The sequence below is a fragment of the Polyodon spathula genome, chromosome 10 (genome assembly GCF_017654505.1).
Source record: "Polyodon spathula isolate WHYD16114869_AA chromosome 10, ASM1765450v1, whole genome shotgun sequence".
Lineage (NCBI taxonomy): Eukaryota > Metazoa > Chordata > Actinopteri > Acipenseriformes > Polyodontidae > Polyodon > Polyodon spathula.
Genome location: NC_054543.1, coordinates 35,729,866 through 35,749,933, shown reverse-complemented (window position 1 = coordinate 35,749,933; position 20,068 = coordinate 35,729,866). Strand labels below are relative to the sequence as shown.

The following is a 20,068-nucleotide window of genomic DNA, read 5'->3' as shown; positions in this document are numbered from 1 at the left end:
TCTGCAAATATGCCCTTTGGTAGTTCCATTAATGAGGAAACAACTTCCATAGTAAGTATTTTGTCTTTGACTGTCGCTTCTTGGCAAATTCCTATTCTATAGAGACCTTTGTTCTTATTAGAAAGTTAGAAAAAGGAGTACATTAAAATGGCTTAACATATCCCATACATTCATTACATAATCATTTATATTGGGTCACTAATAAACTAGCAGCTTATTTTCAGTATGTGTTCCGGAGCTGATACTGCTTTGACGGCAAATAAGAAGTTAAAATAGGCAGGGGGAATTTTCAGCTTTGCATGAGTTTTAAGATACATGCTTACAAGAATAATCCATACAAACAAAAGAACAATTCTGATAATTTATACTAAATGGATAGTTTTTTTTTTTTTTTTATAAAGCACAAGAAAATTAAAGCAGTCGTAAGAAAAAAATGCCAAATCGATAAGTTCGATAATCCTTAAATCATTTATAAAATATCTGTTTTTAAATCACACAATGATTTGCAACACAGGATCTTTAGCACACTAAAATGAGATAATTAAAAATCTATTAAATATTTCAATATCACATAAGATAAAATAGAAATTATTTACAAACCATAAGGAAAATACTTTTGAAAAAAGACAGTATTAGCAGTACAAAATAAGTCTATGGTAGAGTCATGACAAATCAACATAGTTATATACAGTGTGCATAAATTATATGTTAATGCAGCTGAGATATACTTCCAGTGCAATGGCTAAGGGATACTATAATTTGCATAGGATTTGTTTACATTGAGCAAAACCAGAAGAGAGATTATGGTAATGCAGTACAAAAAAAAATAAAAAAATGTCCATGTAAGCAAAAAATATTACGATTTCACTTTATTCTTGGGTTCTGTCTTTTTGCTCTTTGGAATAAGAAATATGCTGCCGTCGGTGGTCTGCTGAAGTGAATATTCACTGGGGGAATACGGCTTTCCGTCCTCATCACGCAGCATGCTGAAGACTTCAAGATACAGATCATTGAGCTTCTGCTTTAACTGAAGCAGGCTTCTGTCATTCTCCTCCTTCTCTTTCAGCTGCTTCTCCTTCTCGTCTTTCAAACTGTCGAGGTCGTACTCCAAACCCACAATGTTCTCCATTTTCCGCTTGCGACAGTTCTGAGCCGCGACCTTGTTTTTGCCTCGTCTACGTATATCCCGAATCAGCGCCAGCTGAGCTTCATTGAGCTGGTGCTTGGACATGATTTCATTGATGTCATCCACAGGAAGGTTTATAATGTTGTCTATGGGGAAAGGTATCTGAAGTGCCTTTGCACGCTGCTCATCTCGAGAGAGACGAGACTCCAAGCGTCTTCTGCTCTTGTCTTTGGTGAAGGGCGGTTTGATGTGGCCAGGACTTGTCGGCAGTTCCTTCTTGGGAGTTTCTGACTCCAGATTGAAAGTTTGGTTTGTCTGTGCAGTATAAGGTGATGCCCGATAGCCATCTCCATGGTAGGACAATGGAAACATCTCTGCAAACTCGGGCTGGGTGCTTCCAGGGCTGCTGTCCATGTCTTCCATGTCGGAGTCACTGTTTCCAAAAGCTGGATCTCCATAGTTGGAAGACTCCATTGAGTTTTCTGGTGAGGATGCAACAGGACTTGCATCCATTGACAGGCCTGAGTCAGAATCTGGTAATTCTGGTGTATTCTGAGGCGGGTTACTCTCAAAACCTTCAGCTACTGTAAAGCCACAAATATCCATTGGTTTTAGAGGTGGCTCGCTCAGTAGGTCAGGTAACGGCGTGTTCACATTATTTGTTGGTGGAATGTTGTTAATGTTTGTGTTTATAAGCGCAGGGTAAAACATTTCACAAATACTGCCGGAGCTGAAGGATGCATTCAGATCAGAGGTGTTTATAGTCATCTGATTTAGGTTCTCGGGTGGAACAACGTTAGTATAGGTGCTTTCAAATGAGTTGAGAAATCCTCCAGGGCAGCCTGGATCGGATGCATTTGCCATGGCTTCTGCTGGATTAGACACGTAAAAGTTGTAATTTACATTCTGAATCTCTGGAGGCTTGTCTGGGATTGTGTAGCTGCTCATCTCTGTCAGATCTGGGATGTTTAGGCATTGCTGTACAAAAGGAAAACCAATATAATTAAAATGCATGTTTTGCAATCTTAAGAGAAAAGTCAATCGGCATTTACGAACTTACTAAATCGCAATAAATAAGCAATTTTTTTTTTAGCATGTAAACACAAGTGATCTGGCTGGCTATACTAGTTCTTAACCTTTCATACTAATTACATGCTTTTTAAACTTATATTTACTTTTATTTTTAGCCTTGATGAAAGCCTTGTTTGTTGTTGTTGTTGTTGTTGTTGTTGTTGTTATTATTGCACTTTTAATATAACAGTTGTATAATAATAAATAGTATACCTATTGGAAACGAAAATGCAGGGTATAATTGCTGTAAATCCCTGATACCTGAATTATTGGGGATTCTGTGACTGCAAAACAATTCAACATCTGCCTTTACATTAAAATAAATGCTATCAAAAAGACCAGACCCTTTCTACCAAAGCCTCGCATTGAGTGCTCTGATGTATCCTTTTTTTTATGTTCAAGACATGTGAACTGTGGTAACTCAATCGCTCAAGAATTACCTGAGTGCATCAGCTGCCTGCCTGTCCATTTAATATCTGTGGAACAAAGGTGCGTTTGTTCTCTGAATAGCTGGCTTATTACCTCGAGTGAATTCTTTGGGTGTTTGCTACTCTCAGAATCTATTTCTATCGCAGCTTATGAATTTGGCTATTGTAGTTACCTGCAGCTCAGGGATGGAAAGCAGCTCCTGCCAGGCTTGCTCAATGTCCTGTGCAGATTTGTGATCCAGCAGTGGAGACGTGAGGAGAGAACCCTGAGCTTGCTGAGGCTGGTGGGGAGCCATTAGGACCGGGCTGCTTCCAGATGGGACTAGAACTGAAGGCTCAAGTGCAACTGGGGAAACCTAAAACAATAAGCAAAAATAATATGATCTACAAAGTCACTGAGTGTACGGCACCACATTGATTGTATAACAAAACAAATGTATTTCGCTGTCAGTATGCTTACGAGACTCTAGTGCAGTTTATAAACAAAATGTAGGCGTGGGTATTGTACCAACCATGCCAATCACATGTAAAGCAACATTTGTTTGTATTGTTTATGTTAAAGTTATTCTTGATTTACCGCAATATCTTCTACCAACGGGAATGACTCTGCAAGGAGTTGCATGCATTCATCAAACGAAAGGGCCTCTCCATCTTCTTCTGAGATAACAACATGCTGAAAGGAAAAACACAACAGCTTGGAAACAAAACCCCTTACAATGGAATTGCTTACTTGTTATCAGCCAAGTAACAGACCCTTAGAATCCAGACCTACTGTATACACAAACTGTTCTAAAAAGGCTCACAATGAACAAAAATATACTTTCATCTAAGGTGTAATTTAGTCTTTGCATTGGTTCATTTTTTTTTTTTTTTTTTTTTTTTACATCGTTAAGAACTGTTCTGCATTTAAAGGGTTGGAACTGCTGGCAAAAATACAATAAAATGCAAACACAGAACATTTTAGACAGCCCCCTGAATGCCTTTGACATAAACCTACACATTGTTAATGAGCCTTATAGTGTGAATAATATATTAAGTACACTGAGTTGTCTAGGCTCCCATTCATATTAAGTGGAGTCCGCCTCGCCCCCCCCTCGATACCACTAACACCAGTGTACCTGTGAGGCCTCTCTGGGCACTGGGGAAGGTTCAGGTTTAATGTGTTGTGCTAGCCGGGGAACAAACTCCCCTGTCTCTTCATCCAGCTGCAGCTGAGCAAGCAAGGCTTTCTCTTCCTCTTTCTGGAGCTGCTCCTGCCTCTCTTTATCGAGTTTCTTCTGTTTCTCAAGCTTGTACTCCTTCTGTCTGTGGCTGTAATCGAAAACTTCACGCCCTGCGCCAAGATCTATGTCCTGCCTCCACAGGATGTCAATCAAATCCATGTCCTGCAACACCACCCAGGAAAGAAGACAAGAAAAAAAAAAAAGTCTGTAACTGAAACTTCTGTTTGGACAAAAAGAAATCCATTAGGTAAGCCAGCACCGACAAACTTCTGCATGGGAGTTATCGGAATACCAGGCTGTGATTCACCCAGTTTCCGTAAGAAGAGCCTTTTGGTTAATTTCGTAACCTCTCAATGTTGTTACCAGATGACTGTAATATAGAACAGCCATGGATAATAGATGCATTTCTCCTTTTTCTCCATGTAGGTTGCTGTTTTCACAGCTCACAAAAGCCTCATATTTGTGTAACTAATACAGTGCATTTCAAAATGTTAGATTGTAAATTAAAATACAAAAAAATATTAAAAACAAAAAATCCATCAGAAAATACAGAACAACTGATTAGCTAACAGCAACTATTGTTTCCTGTTTTTCATGTTTTTTTTTGTTTTTCTTTTAAAACACAATACTTACAGTATGTAATTATTTTTTTTTAATGTACTGTGTCTCAAGTCTTTTCTTAAAGATCCATGTTACTTATTCTTTTCAAACAAGGAAGAAATGGGACGTGCACACATTTACAGTAGCTGTTATCTCCAACACTGAACTGCGGTTTGAACGGTTTCTGTTTCCTTCAGCTAGACAGTCACCCTTTGTGTGGCTTAAATTTCAATCCAATCAAAATACAGTGGGGATATGGCTAGCAGGCCAGACTGAAAGACCTTTTTCAGGTAAAACTATAACTTTATTAAATGAGTCCTGGCTAGTATATATCGTCACAAATGCTTTCTAAAAACAAGTATTGTTCATCCTATAAAAATACGGTCCCCTCAAGGGGATTGCTAGTGAGGGGTCTATATACTCAGCACAAAGAGATGTTTCTCTGTCAGAATTTTCTAATCTACCAGGTATTATGAGCTTTGTTTGTTTTATGAATAAAATGTATTCTAATACATTACAATACATGTATATTTTCCAGTTGTTTTTATTTTTTCAATTACGCGATTTATGTTTGTTGGGAATAAAACAACAACCCTTACTTGTCATCAAAGCTTAACCAGTCCGGTAAACCCAAATTGTATACTGCCAGTCTCTCTAGTGTTTTGGTTTATGTCAAACTGGAAAACCCAGTGGGAACCAATATGTGACTCGTTTTGACCCTTTGGTCTCCTCAGAGTCTGATAAATATATATATATATATATATATATATATATATATATATGTATATATGTATGTATGTATGTGTGTGTGTATGTATATGTATATATATATATGTATATATATATATATATATATATATATATATATATATATATATATATACACACACAAGATATACAACCACACACACATCTATACAGGGCAGTTGGCTCTTGGAGCTTATATATATTATATATAAATATAAAATTTGATCATCTTGCTTAATGCACAGCAGTAGATGATCTGTGTGAATGCATTATTTTTGTAAGGCTAAAATATATTTAGTTAAGATAGCTGGCATCCAAACCAACTACATTTCTTCTGTATATGTTATAAATTAAAACTTCTGATTTGTAAACTGTGTTTAACTGCCATCGATTTTTAAAGGAAGTTTTAAAATGTCCTTAGCACTTGCTATATGACCACCCACCCCCTTTTTCTTCTCTTGAAGACTCTTTGGGTCTTTACTTGTTTTTTACAATTCAATTTGGAATATGCAGACAATATAAAAAAAAAAAAAACTAAACAAGGGACACAATAAAAGGGGGGCCTGTCGCTAATAATAAGAAGCGTTGATTTGCACTCATTTGGTATGTGGGAGTTACTGGGAGTTCATGAATTGTTACTGGTACTGCACAATGCTGCAAGGAAAGTCTTAAAAGCTGCCCACCGGTCTCCGTTAAACTTGTTTTTTTCATTTAACTGAATATCCCATTAGAGTGGGTGTTTTATTTTTTTAAATAACTACCTAAAATGGCCATACCAATGCCGTATTTACAAGAAATGTTAATCGAACTGCCAAATACTAAGCCATGCATTACATAGAAACAATGAAAGCCACACCCAATCTAAACTATGCAAGTTCACATTCTGAATGTAATCTGGTATTAGTTGAGCAACAGCCATCAGATTGAACCTGCACGTTATGCATTCAGGTGATTGACAAATAATTACATTCCCTTATCCTTCATATCAGTTCAAAAGAATTGGCATCCAAACCTGAAGATTGTAAAAACACACTCAAGGTTCAAAACCACCCACATGCTTATTTTACCAACTAGCTAAGGGAAAATTAAAAGGTCTTAGGATAGACCACCCTAAATGATTTAATTGCAGTTCTGATAAATACTAATTTATGTTATACCTGTAAGAAAAGCACCGTTACACAAGATGCAACATTTCCACTCCATGAGAACTTCTTTTTGCACGCACTCAACTCCTTTTCTCTTATCATGTATGATTTATGTATCATCAACTACAAATGGATGAAACACCCCCTCAGAATGTGGCCCAGAACCCATCCCAACATGGAACTGGACCAGAATCTCTAGACCTGAGGTAATCCTCGGTCTTTTGTGTCAGACCGCCTTAAATAGACAAGTGCAACTGAAGCAAATGAGTCAGTGAATGGCGCCTCCATATATCTGTGTGGGATAATTAAACATAGCTGCTGATGTTGATAAATTAATTATTGTTGCGCCCACATTGAAAAGTAAACATGTGCACCTGTGGTTACCTAACCTGTGCTTAGGCACCAATGTGTCACTGCATGTCATTGGTGACATAATGGACCAGCTCATGAAAGACGGTTACCATAACTGGGGTTGGGCATTGGAAATGCAGCTATGAGTCTGCTATTAAAAAGAACACTAGCCTGCTAAGTGAAGGCCACTGCTTAACTCCATGGACATTCGAAGAGGCTACCCAGGGGAAGGGACACAATGGAACAACCTGTCTCACTCATATTGCTGTGTTACTTGGAAGTTAACTGAAATAACAACTGAAAGCAATCAGTCATTTGATCATAAGCAAAATGCCTTTGGGATTTAGTATGGTCTTTGATAAACAGACCATCACAGCTACCATCAGCTTTATAAATCCTTTTCCGAGAACCTTGTTTACAATAGAAAATATTTCATAATTGTTCTGCCTTGTTGCAAAAAAAACCCCCAAAAAAACAAAAAAACCCACATATCGAATCTCAAGGAAACGGCTTCTCAAACTCAATCCTGGGGACCCCCAGTGCCTGCTGGTTTTCATTAAAACCGAGCTCTCTAATTACCCTTAATTGAACTAATAATTAGCTTAATTAAACCTATACAGTTGCAGTTCAAGTTATTTAGAAAATGTTACAGCTAACTTGAAATATGCAACTATTTAAGAGCTGAAAACAAGTAAAAAGGTCTAGAAAATTATCAGTTCAACTAAGGGTCTAGTTAAGTAATTGAGAGCTCAGTTGGAATTAAAACCAGCAAACACAGGGGGTCCCCAGGACCTTGTTTGAGAAGCCCTGTTCTACAGGCAAGTGATTGTTTTTTTGTTTTGTTTTGTTTTTTTTAAAGAAAGACAACTACACTTCATCTATCAATTAAGATCTTGCCTCACTTCACTGGAAATTGTCCACTGTAAGATTTCCTTAAAGTCAGGGAATACCCAAAGTGGAATGACTTTCCCGATAGCTTACTGTATTTAGTTAGGAAGTCTAAATAAATGTAACATAATGGATGCTTTTTGTTGAATAAGAATATGAGAAGGAATGAGAACAGAGAGTTCTGCCCGACGTCCATCCCTTTCTAACACACCAATTGCCCGTACTACTGTAACAGGATCTAATTTAATAGGGCCAAATTTTTTATTTTTTAACTTGTGTTTTATATATTTGCCTTGTAGTCTATTCAATGCATTTATAATTCTCTAAAAAATAAAACATGTATTTTACAACTGGATTAATTAATACCATTTAGGGTTACTTAACACTCCCAGTTTGCCTGCCTTTAATCATTTCACCTCAGCAGCAGTCAAAGCATGTCAATTGATTCAGCTGAAGCAACCAAAAACTCACAACTTCACTCTTAACCGTAGATATATTTGTAGGTATGTTTGCATGTCGCCTTGCTAATGTGATGAATGCACTGATTGTGTTAATCAAAATATGTTCAGTAGCGCTTATAAAGTACATGTGTTTTATATGCTGCATGCTGTTAACAGATTGCAGTACACAAATGCACTGCTTGTCTCATTTTAAAGTTGTTGTTTTTTTCCTCACTGTTGCAGCTTGTTACTATCTGATCAGAGTGGAGTCATCAAATTTATAAAAACTTCCTTTCCTGCAAGATTACTGCTTTAGACAGGCATTAATTATGGTAACATTTCTTGGGGAAAGTCATGTCTGGTTGAACCACCCACCTTGACAACATGGTTTCAGTGTTTTGAAGGTCTTTTTTCAGTTTACTATCACTAGAGCTGCATACAGAAGTGTTTAGTTTACAGATTCAGAGATAAACTGAGCTACTTACAATTACTTTAAGAACTTTTCTGTTGAGTGCTTTGCCACAATGTTTATTCCGAACCCTAAATGGTATTATATATATGGGAATTGTATTTTAGTTGAAAATCCAGATGAAAACTTGAACACTTGTTATGGTAATCAAGTCAACTATTTCATACAGATTTATCTGGCTCTAGACCTGTAAATAATTAACCAACCAATTCTTAGAATACACTCCAAGGGGCGCCTGGGTAACAGTGTGCATATCAGATAACAGTTGCTTTAACCAACTGACTGCATTCAACTCTTTCTTTGCAAAGTAAATGAACTTTGAAACTCCTGGGTTACAACCATTGATACCTTGCATTTTCAAACCACTATATATATATATATATATATATATATTTTCTTTGCTTAACTGAGCGTATTTTGCCATTTTCTGCTCCCTTACATTCAGGAATGACAAACTTGTGCCTATGCTACTTATATTTATAGTAATCATGGACCTTCACCTGTTAACAATAACTGGTGACAAAAGGTTAATTAGGTAATTAGACCATCTAATAAAGACACTTTTATACTTAGGCCAGTGTTCTAATAGCGTGTTATAAACATTTCAGACTTTTAACTGACTTGGGCTTCAGACTGAAATCCCCTTGCTTTGGGTGACTATTTCATTGAAATTGACAAGATTTACATTTTCATTTAAAAATTAAATTTCTGTATCCAATTCACTTATGATTATCGACTTATATAAGTACACGTATCATATAATGAAATATTAAGTGTTTATAGACAAGTTTATTCAGTTAAAAGCATAGATAATCGTGAAAAACCTGGTCTCAAGCAGGTGTACTCAAACTTTCGACTGGTACTGTATGTGTGTGTGTGTATATATATATATATATATATACACACACACACACACACACATATATATATATATATATATATATATATATATATATATATATATATATATATATATATATATATATATATATATATCCTATTGTAAAAGACTAGCATATGTAGGGATATGAAGCTGAGGATTATAAAAAAAAAGTCAATGAAAATGATGTAGCAAGTAGCTCTTAACAGATAAAGAAATGAAGGCAAGACTGTTGAAAGGCGGATAAACCAACAAACACTCCCTATGTTTTTATATGGCTGGTGGGTGTTATTGTACATCTGTCAAGAGAAGGGATTTGTCTATTTTTTCATAAGCATATCTTGGCATACAGTCAAATGACGACATTTTAAGAAGGTGACAACCTTGCATGAACTTTAAAAATGTTACATCTCCATTTACTTTTATGTTCAACATGTGTTGCTTTTGAAAAACAAATTAAAAAGGTGTATATTGCTTCATATTTTATTTCCTCATTTGTCACATCGCAAATCATTATCATTCAAACTTAAGTGTAGCGTGCTACCACAGTCCTATGGTGTTGGTATGAAAAGAAGAGTTTTTGATTAAGAAAATCAACTGACAGGCATCAGCTATGGCAAAACTGATTATTTATATGACTTTCACAAATGGAAAAAAAGTGTTTTGGCCAAGGTAACAACCACTACACATATAGATTTGACAGTTACAGTTTTTTAGTTTCCAAACCATCATTATATATCCATTTTTTTAAAAGAAAATGTTGTCGTCACACCATAGGACATTTTAAGACCATGAATGAATTAAATCCTGCAAAAAATGTGAAAATGAATTAGGTGTGGACAAATGTCCGTTCAGAAAGGTAAGACCCTATAAAATACAATGCAAGGTTAGTTATGGTGTTCTTTTAAACTTTTCAATTTTGAAAACCTTATTTGTCTTTCACCCATATACGTTACAAAGAAGTATCTTTTAACCAGAGTAATTCCCCATTAAAACCCAGGCTGTTTGGCAGGGACATGCCTCCTCAATACGTGGTAAACAGAACTCCATTCTAACAGGGTCCGTTATAAGTAGGGGTCTACTTAAATCGCGGTAAATGTACCTATTTTTCACAGGTAGGTTGCAGAATAAAATTAGGATTTTGCAGACATTAGCCAGACCTGTTTAAACATTAAATAAGCCTAAGTAGACAGTATTTCAGAGCACTATAAAGCCTAAAAATAGTGGTACTTGCTTCCTTACTAAAACAGAGTGCTGTCATTTGTAAAGGGAAGCATGCAGATATCCCCTGCAGTTGCTGCAAACATTCTCTGTCTGGTGTCGACTTGCCCATTCACTGAGACGGCACATTCTCCATCCACTGAATTGGTTGGGTGAAGGCTTTGCCAAGTTATACAGATGTGGAAATCGATTAGAAATAGCTCAAAATCTCATTTACCCAAGGGCATCTGGCATACTTTAATAAAGGCAATATATGCCGCACATTCGTTGTTATGTTATTTGTCCCATCCAATAATAACTGTACATAAACTAATTTTTAGTAAGACATTAATCATTACATTAAATCATTTCATGGAGTTATTCATGCTTTTATATAACTTTATAAAGTGAATATTATGAGGAAAAGTCTCATTTTTTTTTACTGTAAAAGTAAGTACTTGTTTATTTATTTATTTTAAAGAAAAATGCATCATTTAAGTTGAGGAAGCTAAACAAAGCCTTTAAAACGACTGTTTTCTTGACTTTCTTTACTTCAATACATCACTTTTTATTTTGCAAGTTGTTTTATTTTATCCTTATTTATTTTTTAGCTTTAGATTTAGCTTTTATTTATCCACAGCTTCTCCACACTGCTCTTCTAATAATTCTCAATTTTGCCCCACCAACCATCACCAATCCATGGCTGGTTTTTGGATGTGAAATTCTGCCATCTGAAGGCTTAGCTGAGGCCTAAGTTGAGACCACAACGTTTTTTTTTTTTTTTAATTCTAGTTGTAAACCAGATTCCAACCCAAGGCTCCAGAGTTTAAAAGCTAGTTTACTCACCGCCCCTCTCCAACTTCCAATCCTGTGTTTATCATGACACTTAATAGATATAGCCTATGAGGCATACATAAGTTGTTCTTCGTACATTAGGATGTTTTTACATTAAACCATTTCTATCATTTGTATCACTTAATAGTTAAACATATTTACATGATTGGTTACCTGTTGACCGCATAACCATGTTTTCTAAATTGTATCCACTTAACTGGAATAAGAAACACCACTCCTGAAATGAATGCTGGTAATATTTCTATTACATAATGTTATTTGGTGTGTTGCGAGTGTGTGTTGTTTTGTGGCTAGGCTTTGAAAAAATTATGACCAAGTCAGTAATTTTTATAAAATCCACCACAACGTTGAATTTAACATCGAACAACAAATAGGAAGAAATTAAAGCCTTTAAAAATGCCTCATACAATGCATCCCAAGAAATTTTAAAAGCATACTTCTCATTTTTTTAATTTACTAACTGCAGGATAAATGTATAGGTCCTGGAAAATACAAACTAAGATGGTCAAACAATAAACAAAAGACACTGCCTTCAGTGCAAACTTGTTACAGCGTTACTGGGAAACTAGACAGTAATGAATTCGATCCCTCTCCACCCTCGCCCAGCAACACTGACTGGCTCTGACAAGGACAAGCAGGTTCTCATTGGCTCAGTGCTTAAGTTACATGCTGCAGCACACCAGAACCAGTTCATGAAAGCTTAGCTTCACAAGACATATACAATGGTGCCAGACCGAACAAGGCTGTTGCAAAGGGGGTGGTGCAATCAAGGTTTATAGTGATTTGTACTGCAGATCTTGTTTCCTCAATGTGCAATACATGAAATACCAGTGTTTCAATGGGCTCTGCCCCACCCCTCACAGGAAATTCTACCAGGCTCAGCACTGGTCCGGCCTGTTTCTGCAGTAGAGAATGGTTACGACTGTCTCAGTTGTTAACTGGATTTTAAATAAATAATAACTTTAAATATATATTGTATCCAGTTGACTGTAGTCGTGGCCCATATTAGAGTAGTGCAATAAAAAAAAATAAAAAAATAAAACATTTCAATAATTTTACTTTTAAGGCAACAGAGTAAGGGAAACAGTAGCGATCTACTTACATAAATCCTTAGAAACTATTATACAAACTTTTGAAATAATTTTCTGGGTTTTTTTTTGTTGGTTTTTTTTTTGGGTGGGGATATAAGAAATGCACAAGGAAATGACTGCAGGAAAGAAAACTAACCCACGCCTCCACGTCCCCTGGTGTGCTTTTCCTTGGTGCCCTACAGTCAGTTATATAGTTAAACCACATATCCAACATCTGTTACCCTTCAATTTTTTTTTTTTTTTAATGATTATGTGTTGCCTGCGATTGTGAAATGTACCCATTGCAGACCGAAGAGGCTAACCCGCTGATACTAGTATCTATACAGAGATCACACGCTATGGGGGGACCGGACTGGCTCCAGGGGGTTGCTGACAACCAACATCCAGGCATACTGTAAATACAGTACAGAACAAGCGCACAGGGGGGAAAAATAATTATATTTTTTACTGGCGAGATTGCAACATAAAAATGACAAAATCCTTATGCACTGTTTTGTGAAATACGAAATGGAGTCTATCTGTATCTCCGTGTCTTATAAACCCCCTTACAAACCCCAATGACTTTGCAGAAAATTGCAGCGTGTGAGTGGGTGAGTGGCGCAGGATCGGAAACAACGCCACAGACGCTTACACTTTGATGTGCTCAGTCTTCAATAATGTACCGTACTTAACTGGATTGTCAAGGAAAAAATAAAAATATACCAAACCCGAGTTAACGGGAAGTCATTAATACAATTACAAAATATGACTGTCATTATGAACTTAATACTCTTCAAACCTGTAATATATTAGTGTATTTTAATACGAATAAATACATAAATAAATGTTAACCTTTCAATAATAATCAATATCATTTAATGACACCCACAATGTGTTGGGCTATTCTGCTAAGATGGATGCTGATGCTTTTAAATTGCATTGATTGACTATTATCATTAATGAAAGAATGACGGCACATACTGTTAAGACCAGTTCAAACTAGTGCAGCAGTAATACTGCTAGGATAAGAAGCCAACGGTAATGCACTTACCTGTTGACTCTGGTATGTTTTTGGCAATTCGATTTCCATTATTTTGAGGCGTTTTAATCTTTACTGTTAAAATCACAAATTAAAATAAATAACTTAAAATAAATATAATGTTCCAACAGCCCAGAACGTACACAAAGAATCACGTTTGGAGTTTGGTTATATTCTCTAGGCAATGTAAAATATATGGAAATCCCCAGCACCACCCAGGCCCAGCCCACTTGAGCTGCAGCAGCCAGTCAAGGGCGTTCAGAGTTATTGCGGAAGGATCGTCCCCCCGCTGAATTATACAGATAGACGATTTAGTGCCGCTAAGTAATGCACACAGTGAGTTGTTTGAATAATACTGATAAAATAAGGTTATGCCACCAGTCATTCTTTGTTGTGAAATGTTAAATTGACGACGATTAGAAAATATGTTGTTGATAAAGAAAATGCTCAATGTATAGTAGCGGGTAAAGAGTGCTGTAGACCAAAGCGGTTGGTATTTCACTGTATTTCCAAACTTTACCTTTTACTGACAACAATGTATAATGCTCCTGTCATAAATCGGGATGGTTCCATTATCGTTTTTTTAATTCTCACCAGTTTGAAATACAAACTATGCTCAACATATTATGAAAACACATGAATTATGAAACAAGATTGCGTGACAGAGAGAGAGAGAGAGAGAGAGAGAGAGAGAGAGAGAGAGAGAGAGAGAGAGAGTCACATGCCAATGCACGTGAAATTTGAGACGCTACAGATAAAAGCTAGTTAAAGTTTACTTAATGTTTTTGAACTTGAAATCCCTGACCTTCCTATATCAAGGCCATTGTGGCTGAAACAGATATTCAGTAGTAAAAATGTAGATACACAATGTAGATTAAGGCAGATTATACAGAATATTTTTGCACAATAAAAAAGTAATTTGTGGGGTAGACAGCACATGTACCTAAAAGTGGGCAACTGGGTGTTTAAAATATTTTGCATATATTATATGTTTTAATGTTAACAGCAAATAAAAAAAATACAAATATATTTTTACTAGTTATTATTATTATTATTATTATTATTATTATTATTATTAATAATAATAATAATAATAATAATAATAATAATAATAATAATAATAATAAAAACCTTTATTTAACTAGGAAATAACATTTAGATTAAAATCCCTTTTGCAGGTGAGACCTAGCCAAGAAAGGTAGCAGCAATACAATAAAACATATTACAATATAAAAATACAAATACAGAAATAAAATGATTTAAAAAAAAAATTAACAAGGAAGTCACATTCTCCCAATTCAGAGAGGATGCTCTTCTACAGGTCAGAATATTTCAAAGGTTGTTGGGGCTGATGGCAGTCGCCTCGAGAATTATTCCCTTAGGGCTGCTGAGAATGCGCCCGCTTCAAGCCTGGGTAAATACGTTCAAGTTGCACCCGGTCAGCGATTGCCCCTGACAGGGTGGTTGCCATTTGCATCCCGATGGCCGAGGCGCCCCTGGTTTGCTCTCCTCTCCAACATGTTGTTGGGTCAACCATGGCAGCTCCCGCTATGCAAGGACCTCCTGAGCTAAGCGGAGGGGTTATTATGGCACCAAAACCCAGCTCAACTCCAACTCTGGGTCTGGCCGTTGAACGGAGCCGTCTATCCAGACGAGGTTTGCCAGATGCAGTGGTAGAGACACTACAGTCTGCTAAGGCACCTAGCACTAGAGCCCAGTATTCATATAAATGGAAAGTTTTCCAAGACTGGTGCATTGCTGAGGGTCACAATCTGGTGACCTGCCCTATTGAGACAATACTAACCTTCTTACAACACCTGTTTGATGCGGATAAATCCGCATCCACTTGAAGGTATACCTGGCAGCAGTATCAGTGTGCCACGATAAAATTGATTCTGTGTCCCCCGGGGCACACTTCCTGGCAGTGCAATTTCCACAGGTCTCCCATTTGAGCTCTTCCCATTCGGTAATGGTTGGCATGCTTTTCAGGAACCAGGGTTATGGTAATAACCTAACGTTCTCATGTTAAGCATTTAATTATGGTATATAGTAGTGAGTGGGCCATGTGGAATACGTTAACACATTTTACCAATGTGTAAGCAAACTTCCTAACGTGTTTAATTTAACATTGTGTCACAAGTTTCTCTTAATAAGCAGGTGGGTTTACAATATGTTCCTCCTAAAATCGACAAGCAGCCACCACCTATTGGAGCTCCAATTCAGTCTCTAAAATACTGTTTGAATTCGACTTAAAACTTAAATTATTTTATAGGGCGCGGGCACGACGCGCGGGCACGATTGGCAGCTCCACGTCGACATTCTTCCAGATGCAGACTTCTATTATACAGAGAGAGGCAAGCCGACGCGGAGGTGCTCCGTTGTACTAGTAGATCAGCAGCTGTTCATCTAGGACGGCCGACAAAAGCACCATTCAAAAATTCCAAAAAATAAATAAATAAAAAGAAAAGAAAAAAAAAATCACGTTGCGAATTTCGGTTGTCAAGATGCCTGTTGCTGTATACCAATTCCTTACATTTAAGCTTATATTTCATAGTCTGTCTGGCAGCGGCAGCTGGAGGCGTAGTGTGCACTTACTCCAGTCAGGTATGTACTCTACTTCTTTTTGTCCCAGTATTAGCAACACAACTCAATATCTTTACATGAGTATTATTTATGACTTTGTGTACTTATTATTTTCTTATACTTGAACCAAGGAAAAAAAATAAAAACTTTCAGCAGTCAGTATATTTTGTAAAATGTGCATGATAGATCCCTTAATCCATTTTATTTTCAACAATTTCATCCAAGGCTACAAGCGGCCTAATATTTATGTTGCGATGTAGTTTTTGTTCCATAATGGTTCCAGCATTTGTTGTCATAATACACGCCGTGTCAACAGCAAGAGCAATACAGGTGTCACTTTAATCGTAATTCAGACACAGACCAGACAAATAGTTGAAAAACAAATACGTACCTTCCTTAATAAATAAATGGGTCATTGCTTTCAAGAAACTACATCAAAGCAAAAATCAGAAAGCAAAAAAAAAAAAAAAAGAAAACTAACCTAACTTGTTAACGTTTAGACACGTCAGCTGTTTTGCATACTGCATTGACTCTCCCACTTGCTGATACCGAAAGCCTGGTACACAAAATTCAGAACAAATTGGACTGTTTTACTCGGCAACAGTAGATGAGAATTTCCCACAAGGCTGTACAAGTTCAAGCAGTCTGTGCTTCTGTAGCCTCCTTCTTCCATTAACCATGCCAGTGTATGTGTTCTTCCATCTCTGGAAGAGAATGGGAATCAAACTTTTCAGACACAACTAATGTACCATATGGGTAATAATTCAAAACCGTCTGTAATTTGAAAAATTTAAATGAGTAGATATGGTACACTATTGATAATTATTCCATTACGCCATACACTTTTAAAACTTCATTTATAGAACTGATATGTGCTGCTGTTTTTTGCTGTTATTATTATTATTATTATTATTATTATATACTGTTGCATTTGATTTGATCAATCTATATCATGCTTTCAAAAGACACAGCAGCTTTTTTCATTGCATATTACAGCACTGTGGATTCAACCTGGATGCATCAACTGCCATTCAGTGGTTATCCCAGTACCCCTTAGTGGTAGGTGCAATCCAAGTTCAGATGAACTTCTTAGTTGTAGATTTGTATCATTAACATGTGTTTTTCTTATTTTAAAGAAATATGAGTTAATTAAAGGCTGGAGTAAATGCTTTGAAAATAACATGAAACGTGTAATGTGTCAAAATGACACTGGTGTTTGAATGAATGGCTAAAATAAACCTTTGGTGTTGATGAGGTTTTTTCTAATTTATTGCACAAAGTCTGTCAAGTGAAAGCTTTTTATTTCTTGCATTTTAGGGTGCTGCACTGCAATGATTCGTGACAACAGCGATGCCTTGGACAATACTGAGGGTGCACAGTGGCTTTCAAAGTAAAGTTCTGTAATACACTTAGATTCTAATTGTTTGCAGTCAGTGCATTACAGAACTTTGCTTTGGGAGTTTACGTTCTGTCTGTGGGAAAATAAATGGTATCTCTAAAGGTTGTGAAAATGAAGTGCATACAGTACATTGGTTATTTTATTAGCCAGTTGGACATATATCATTTTTAATCTGCTGTTTGTTTCTGACCGATTCATTTTGATCCTCCTGTGTCCGATCAGCATGGATGGGTGCAATGACCTCCTCTCATTTGTAACTTTTCTTATGTTCTTTATGTTCTCATATGTGTTTTGTACATTTTTTAAAAAAAAACCTTTTTAAAGATTGATGTTATTTGCATTCCAAGCTAATTTGTCAAAAGCCTCATGATCAGTTTTAAGGGTAATGTATTATACATGCTAGATTTTGTGTCTGTAATACATGATCACCATTTAGACACATTGGATACAATTTTTAACAGTGTAAAAGGTTACAGAGAAATCTATATTTACAGTGGGAAAGACAGATGAGAAAGAACAACCAAATTAAGGTATACGTTTTCATGCCATATTACACATGCTTTTCCTGGCATAGTTTAATCATTCTCAGAAACTTTTGATGTACATTGATTGCTTTGAACCTGTGGTGTGGTGTAAAATAAATATTTGTTACAGTCAGTTATAATCCAAGAGTAAGTAATGATACAGCTTAAATGTATGTGGCTATCACATTTAAATTCAGATATTTTCCACATGCTATAATTCATTTTCCATGCTTTGTTGAGTTCTCTCTGTACTTACTAGAACTATTTAATTCAACATCCACTGTTGTAAATTCCAGCAATGACTAGCACTGGTTCATCCTGCTTTAGAGATAGAACTGGTACTGCTGTGTTTTAGCAGGTGAGACTGGTTGAAGAGAATAACACTGCCCAATTAATTAAAAAAAAAAAAAAAGTCATTGATGTAATTGTTTTACATAAATCTGTTTCTGGGCTTTAACTATTAGTTAGGTAATACACAAAAATCTGTGTTTAATTCTATATTCTTTTTTCTAGCAAGTCTTCTAAAATAAAAAATAAAAAAATACTGGTCAATAAAAATTATTAAATTGTCTACCCTGTCTGGAAAATATTTAAACATTTTGAAGAAAAAAAAAGGCTGCTCTCTACAGATTGTAATATTACTGTCTGCATCCCTAATATGTATTCAAAAAGTCACTTTACAGCTTTTGTTTAAACGTTTGGACTTCCACCCCCCACCCCCCCAGAGTGATATTATTTAGAAAGTATTTTACCAAAGTGAAATGTAGATATTATTGTAACTTTGCATAAACTCATCAGAAATTAGTGGTAAAACTGTATTTGATTATGTCAGTGCCAGAATGAAACAACAGATGGGGGATATAACATGGATAAAATAGTGAAGAATTTTAGGAAGGGTGCAGAAATACTATCTTTGTCAGGAATGGTGCAAGAATAAAATTTTTCTGGTATTCCCTTATAAAAGTTTACAACAATTTTGCAGTTTTCACAGGTTTATACAGTGCATTTACTATAGCTACCCTGGTTTTCCATGTTTTTGCTTTATGCTTTACCATACTTCTCTGGGCTTTACCATGCATTCACTATGCTTAATTACACTTTTCTACATTTTTACTATGGAACACTTTTATAAAAGTATTCCAATATCTTGTTCCTAATATATTTCATTTTCATTAAGTTTTCATATAATGTGCTGTTGACAAAAGGTCTTGTAATAAGTGATTGTTTAACAAAAATATTCCTTTTAAAAGTTTCTCATAGTAAAAGCACAGCAAAATGTAACAAAGTACAAGGGCAAGCATTGTAAAGCACAGAGAGGTATGGTAAAGCATTTTTTAAAACATGGCAAACTATGGTAAGTGCATAGTATAACCATGGGTAAAGTGCAAAATTACTTTGTTGTGGTAAACTTGCGCCAAACTGTGTGGCTGCTTGATGTCAAAAACCTATCCAAAAACTCACCTTGCTTGTACTGCCGTTACAGTAATTGGTTCTGAGTTAATTCTGAGTTTCCTGCATGTTTCATTATAAGGGCACAGAAATTCCCGCTAATATATATATATATATAATATATAGTTATATATAGTATCTATATATAGATATATATAGTCTATATATATAGATATATTATATTATTATATATATTAATGAAATGTATGTACTTACATGTTAACACCTGCTTGGTGACCTGAAAGGTACTTTATCTAGTGAATACTCCAGGTGATGGTCCACTTCGACACTATGTAGTAACCTGTTAAATCCACTTCAATCAGTGTAGATGAAGGGGAGACAGGTTAAAGAAGGACCGCTGCTGGGTTTTTCATGCTCAATAGTTTCCCGTTTGTATCAAGGATGGGCCAGCACCCAAAGGACATCCAGCCAACAGCAGGCCAGTGGTCGAAAACAGCTCATTGATGAGAGAGGCCAAAGGAGGCTGACACGAATTGTGCAGAGCAACAAGTGGGCTACAGTTAGTCAACTGACAGTCCAATAAGCATTGGTGCCGAAACTCATCATACCTTGACACGAAT

The 20,068-nt window shown here is 36.1% G+C and overlaps 1 protein-coding gene and 1 long non-coding RNA gene across 2 annotated transcripts; one reads left to right on the top strand and one right to left on the bottom strand.

Moving 5' to 3' along the window:
* Window positions 1–376: 376 nt before the first annotated feature.
* LOC121322197 (nuclear factor erythroid 2-related factor 2-like) lies at window positions 377–13,711 on the bottom strand. The gene is made up of 5 exons (XM_041261794.1): window positions 13,545–13,711; window positions 3,744–4,010; window positions 3,203–3,298; window positions 2,799–2,981; window positions 377–2,104 (listed from the first exon to the last, which is right to left on the bottom strand). The coding sequence occupies exons 1-5, from the start codon at window positions 13,581–13,583 to the stop codon at window positions 857–859; spliced, it is 1,833 nt and encodes a 610-aa protein (XP_041117728.1). The 5' UTR covers window positions 13,584–13,711; the 3' UTR covers window positions 377–856.
* Window positions 13,712–15,515: 1,804 nt separating this feature from the next.
* Window positions 15,516–18,582, top strand: LOC121321509. Its single transcript, XR_005950947.1, has 3 exons — window positions 15,516–16,136; window positions 17,112–17,174; window positions 17,433–18,582. It is a non-coding gene; the product is annotated as an uncharacterized LOC121321509 (long non-coding RNA).
* Window positions 18,583–20,068: the final 1,486 nt, after the last annotated feature.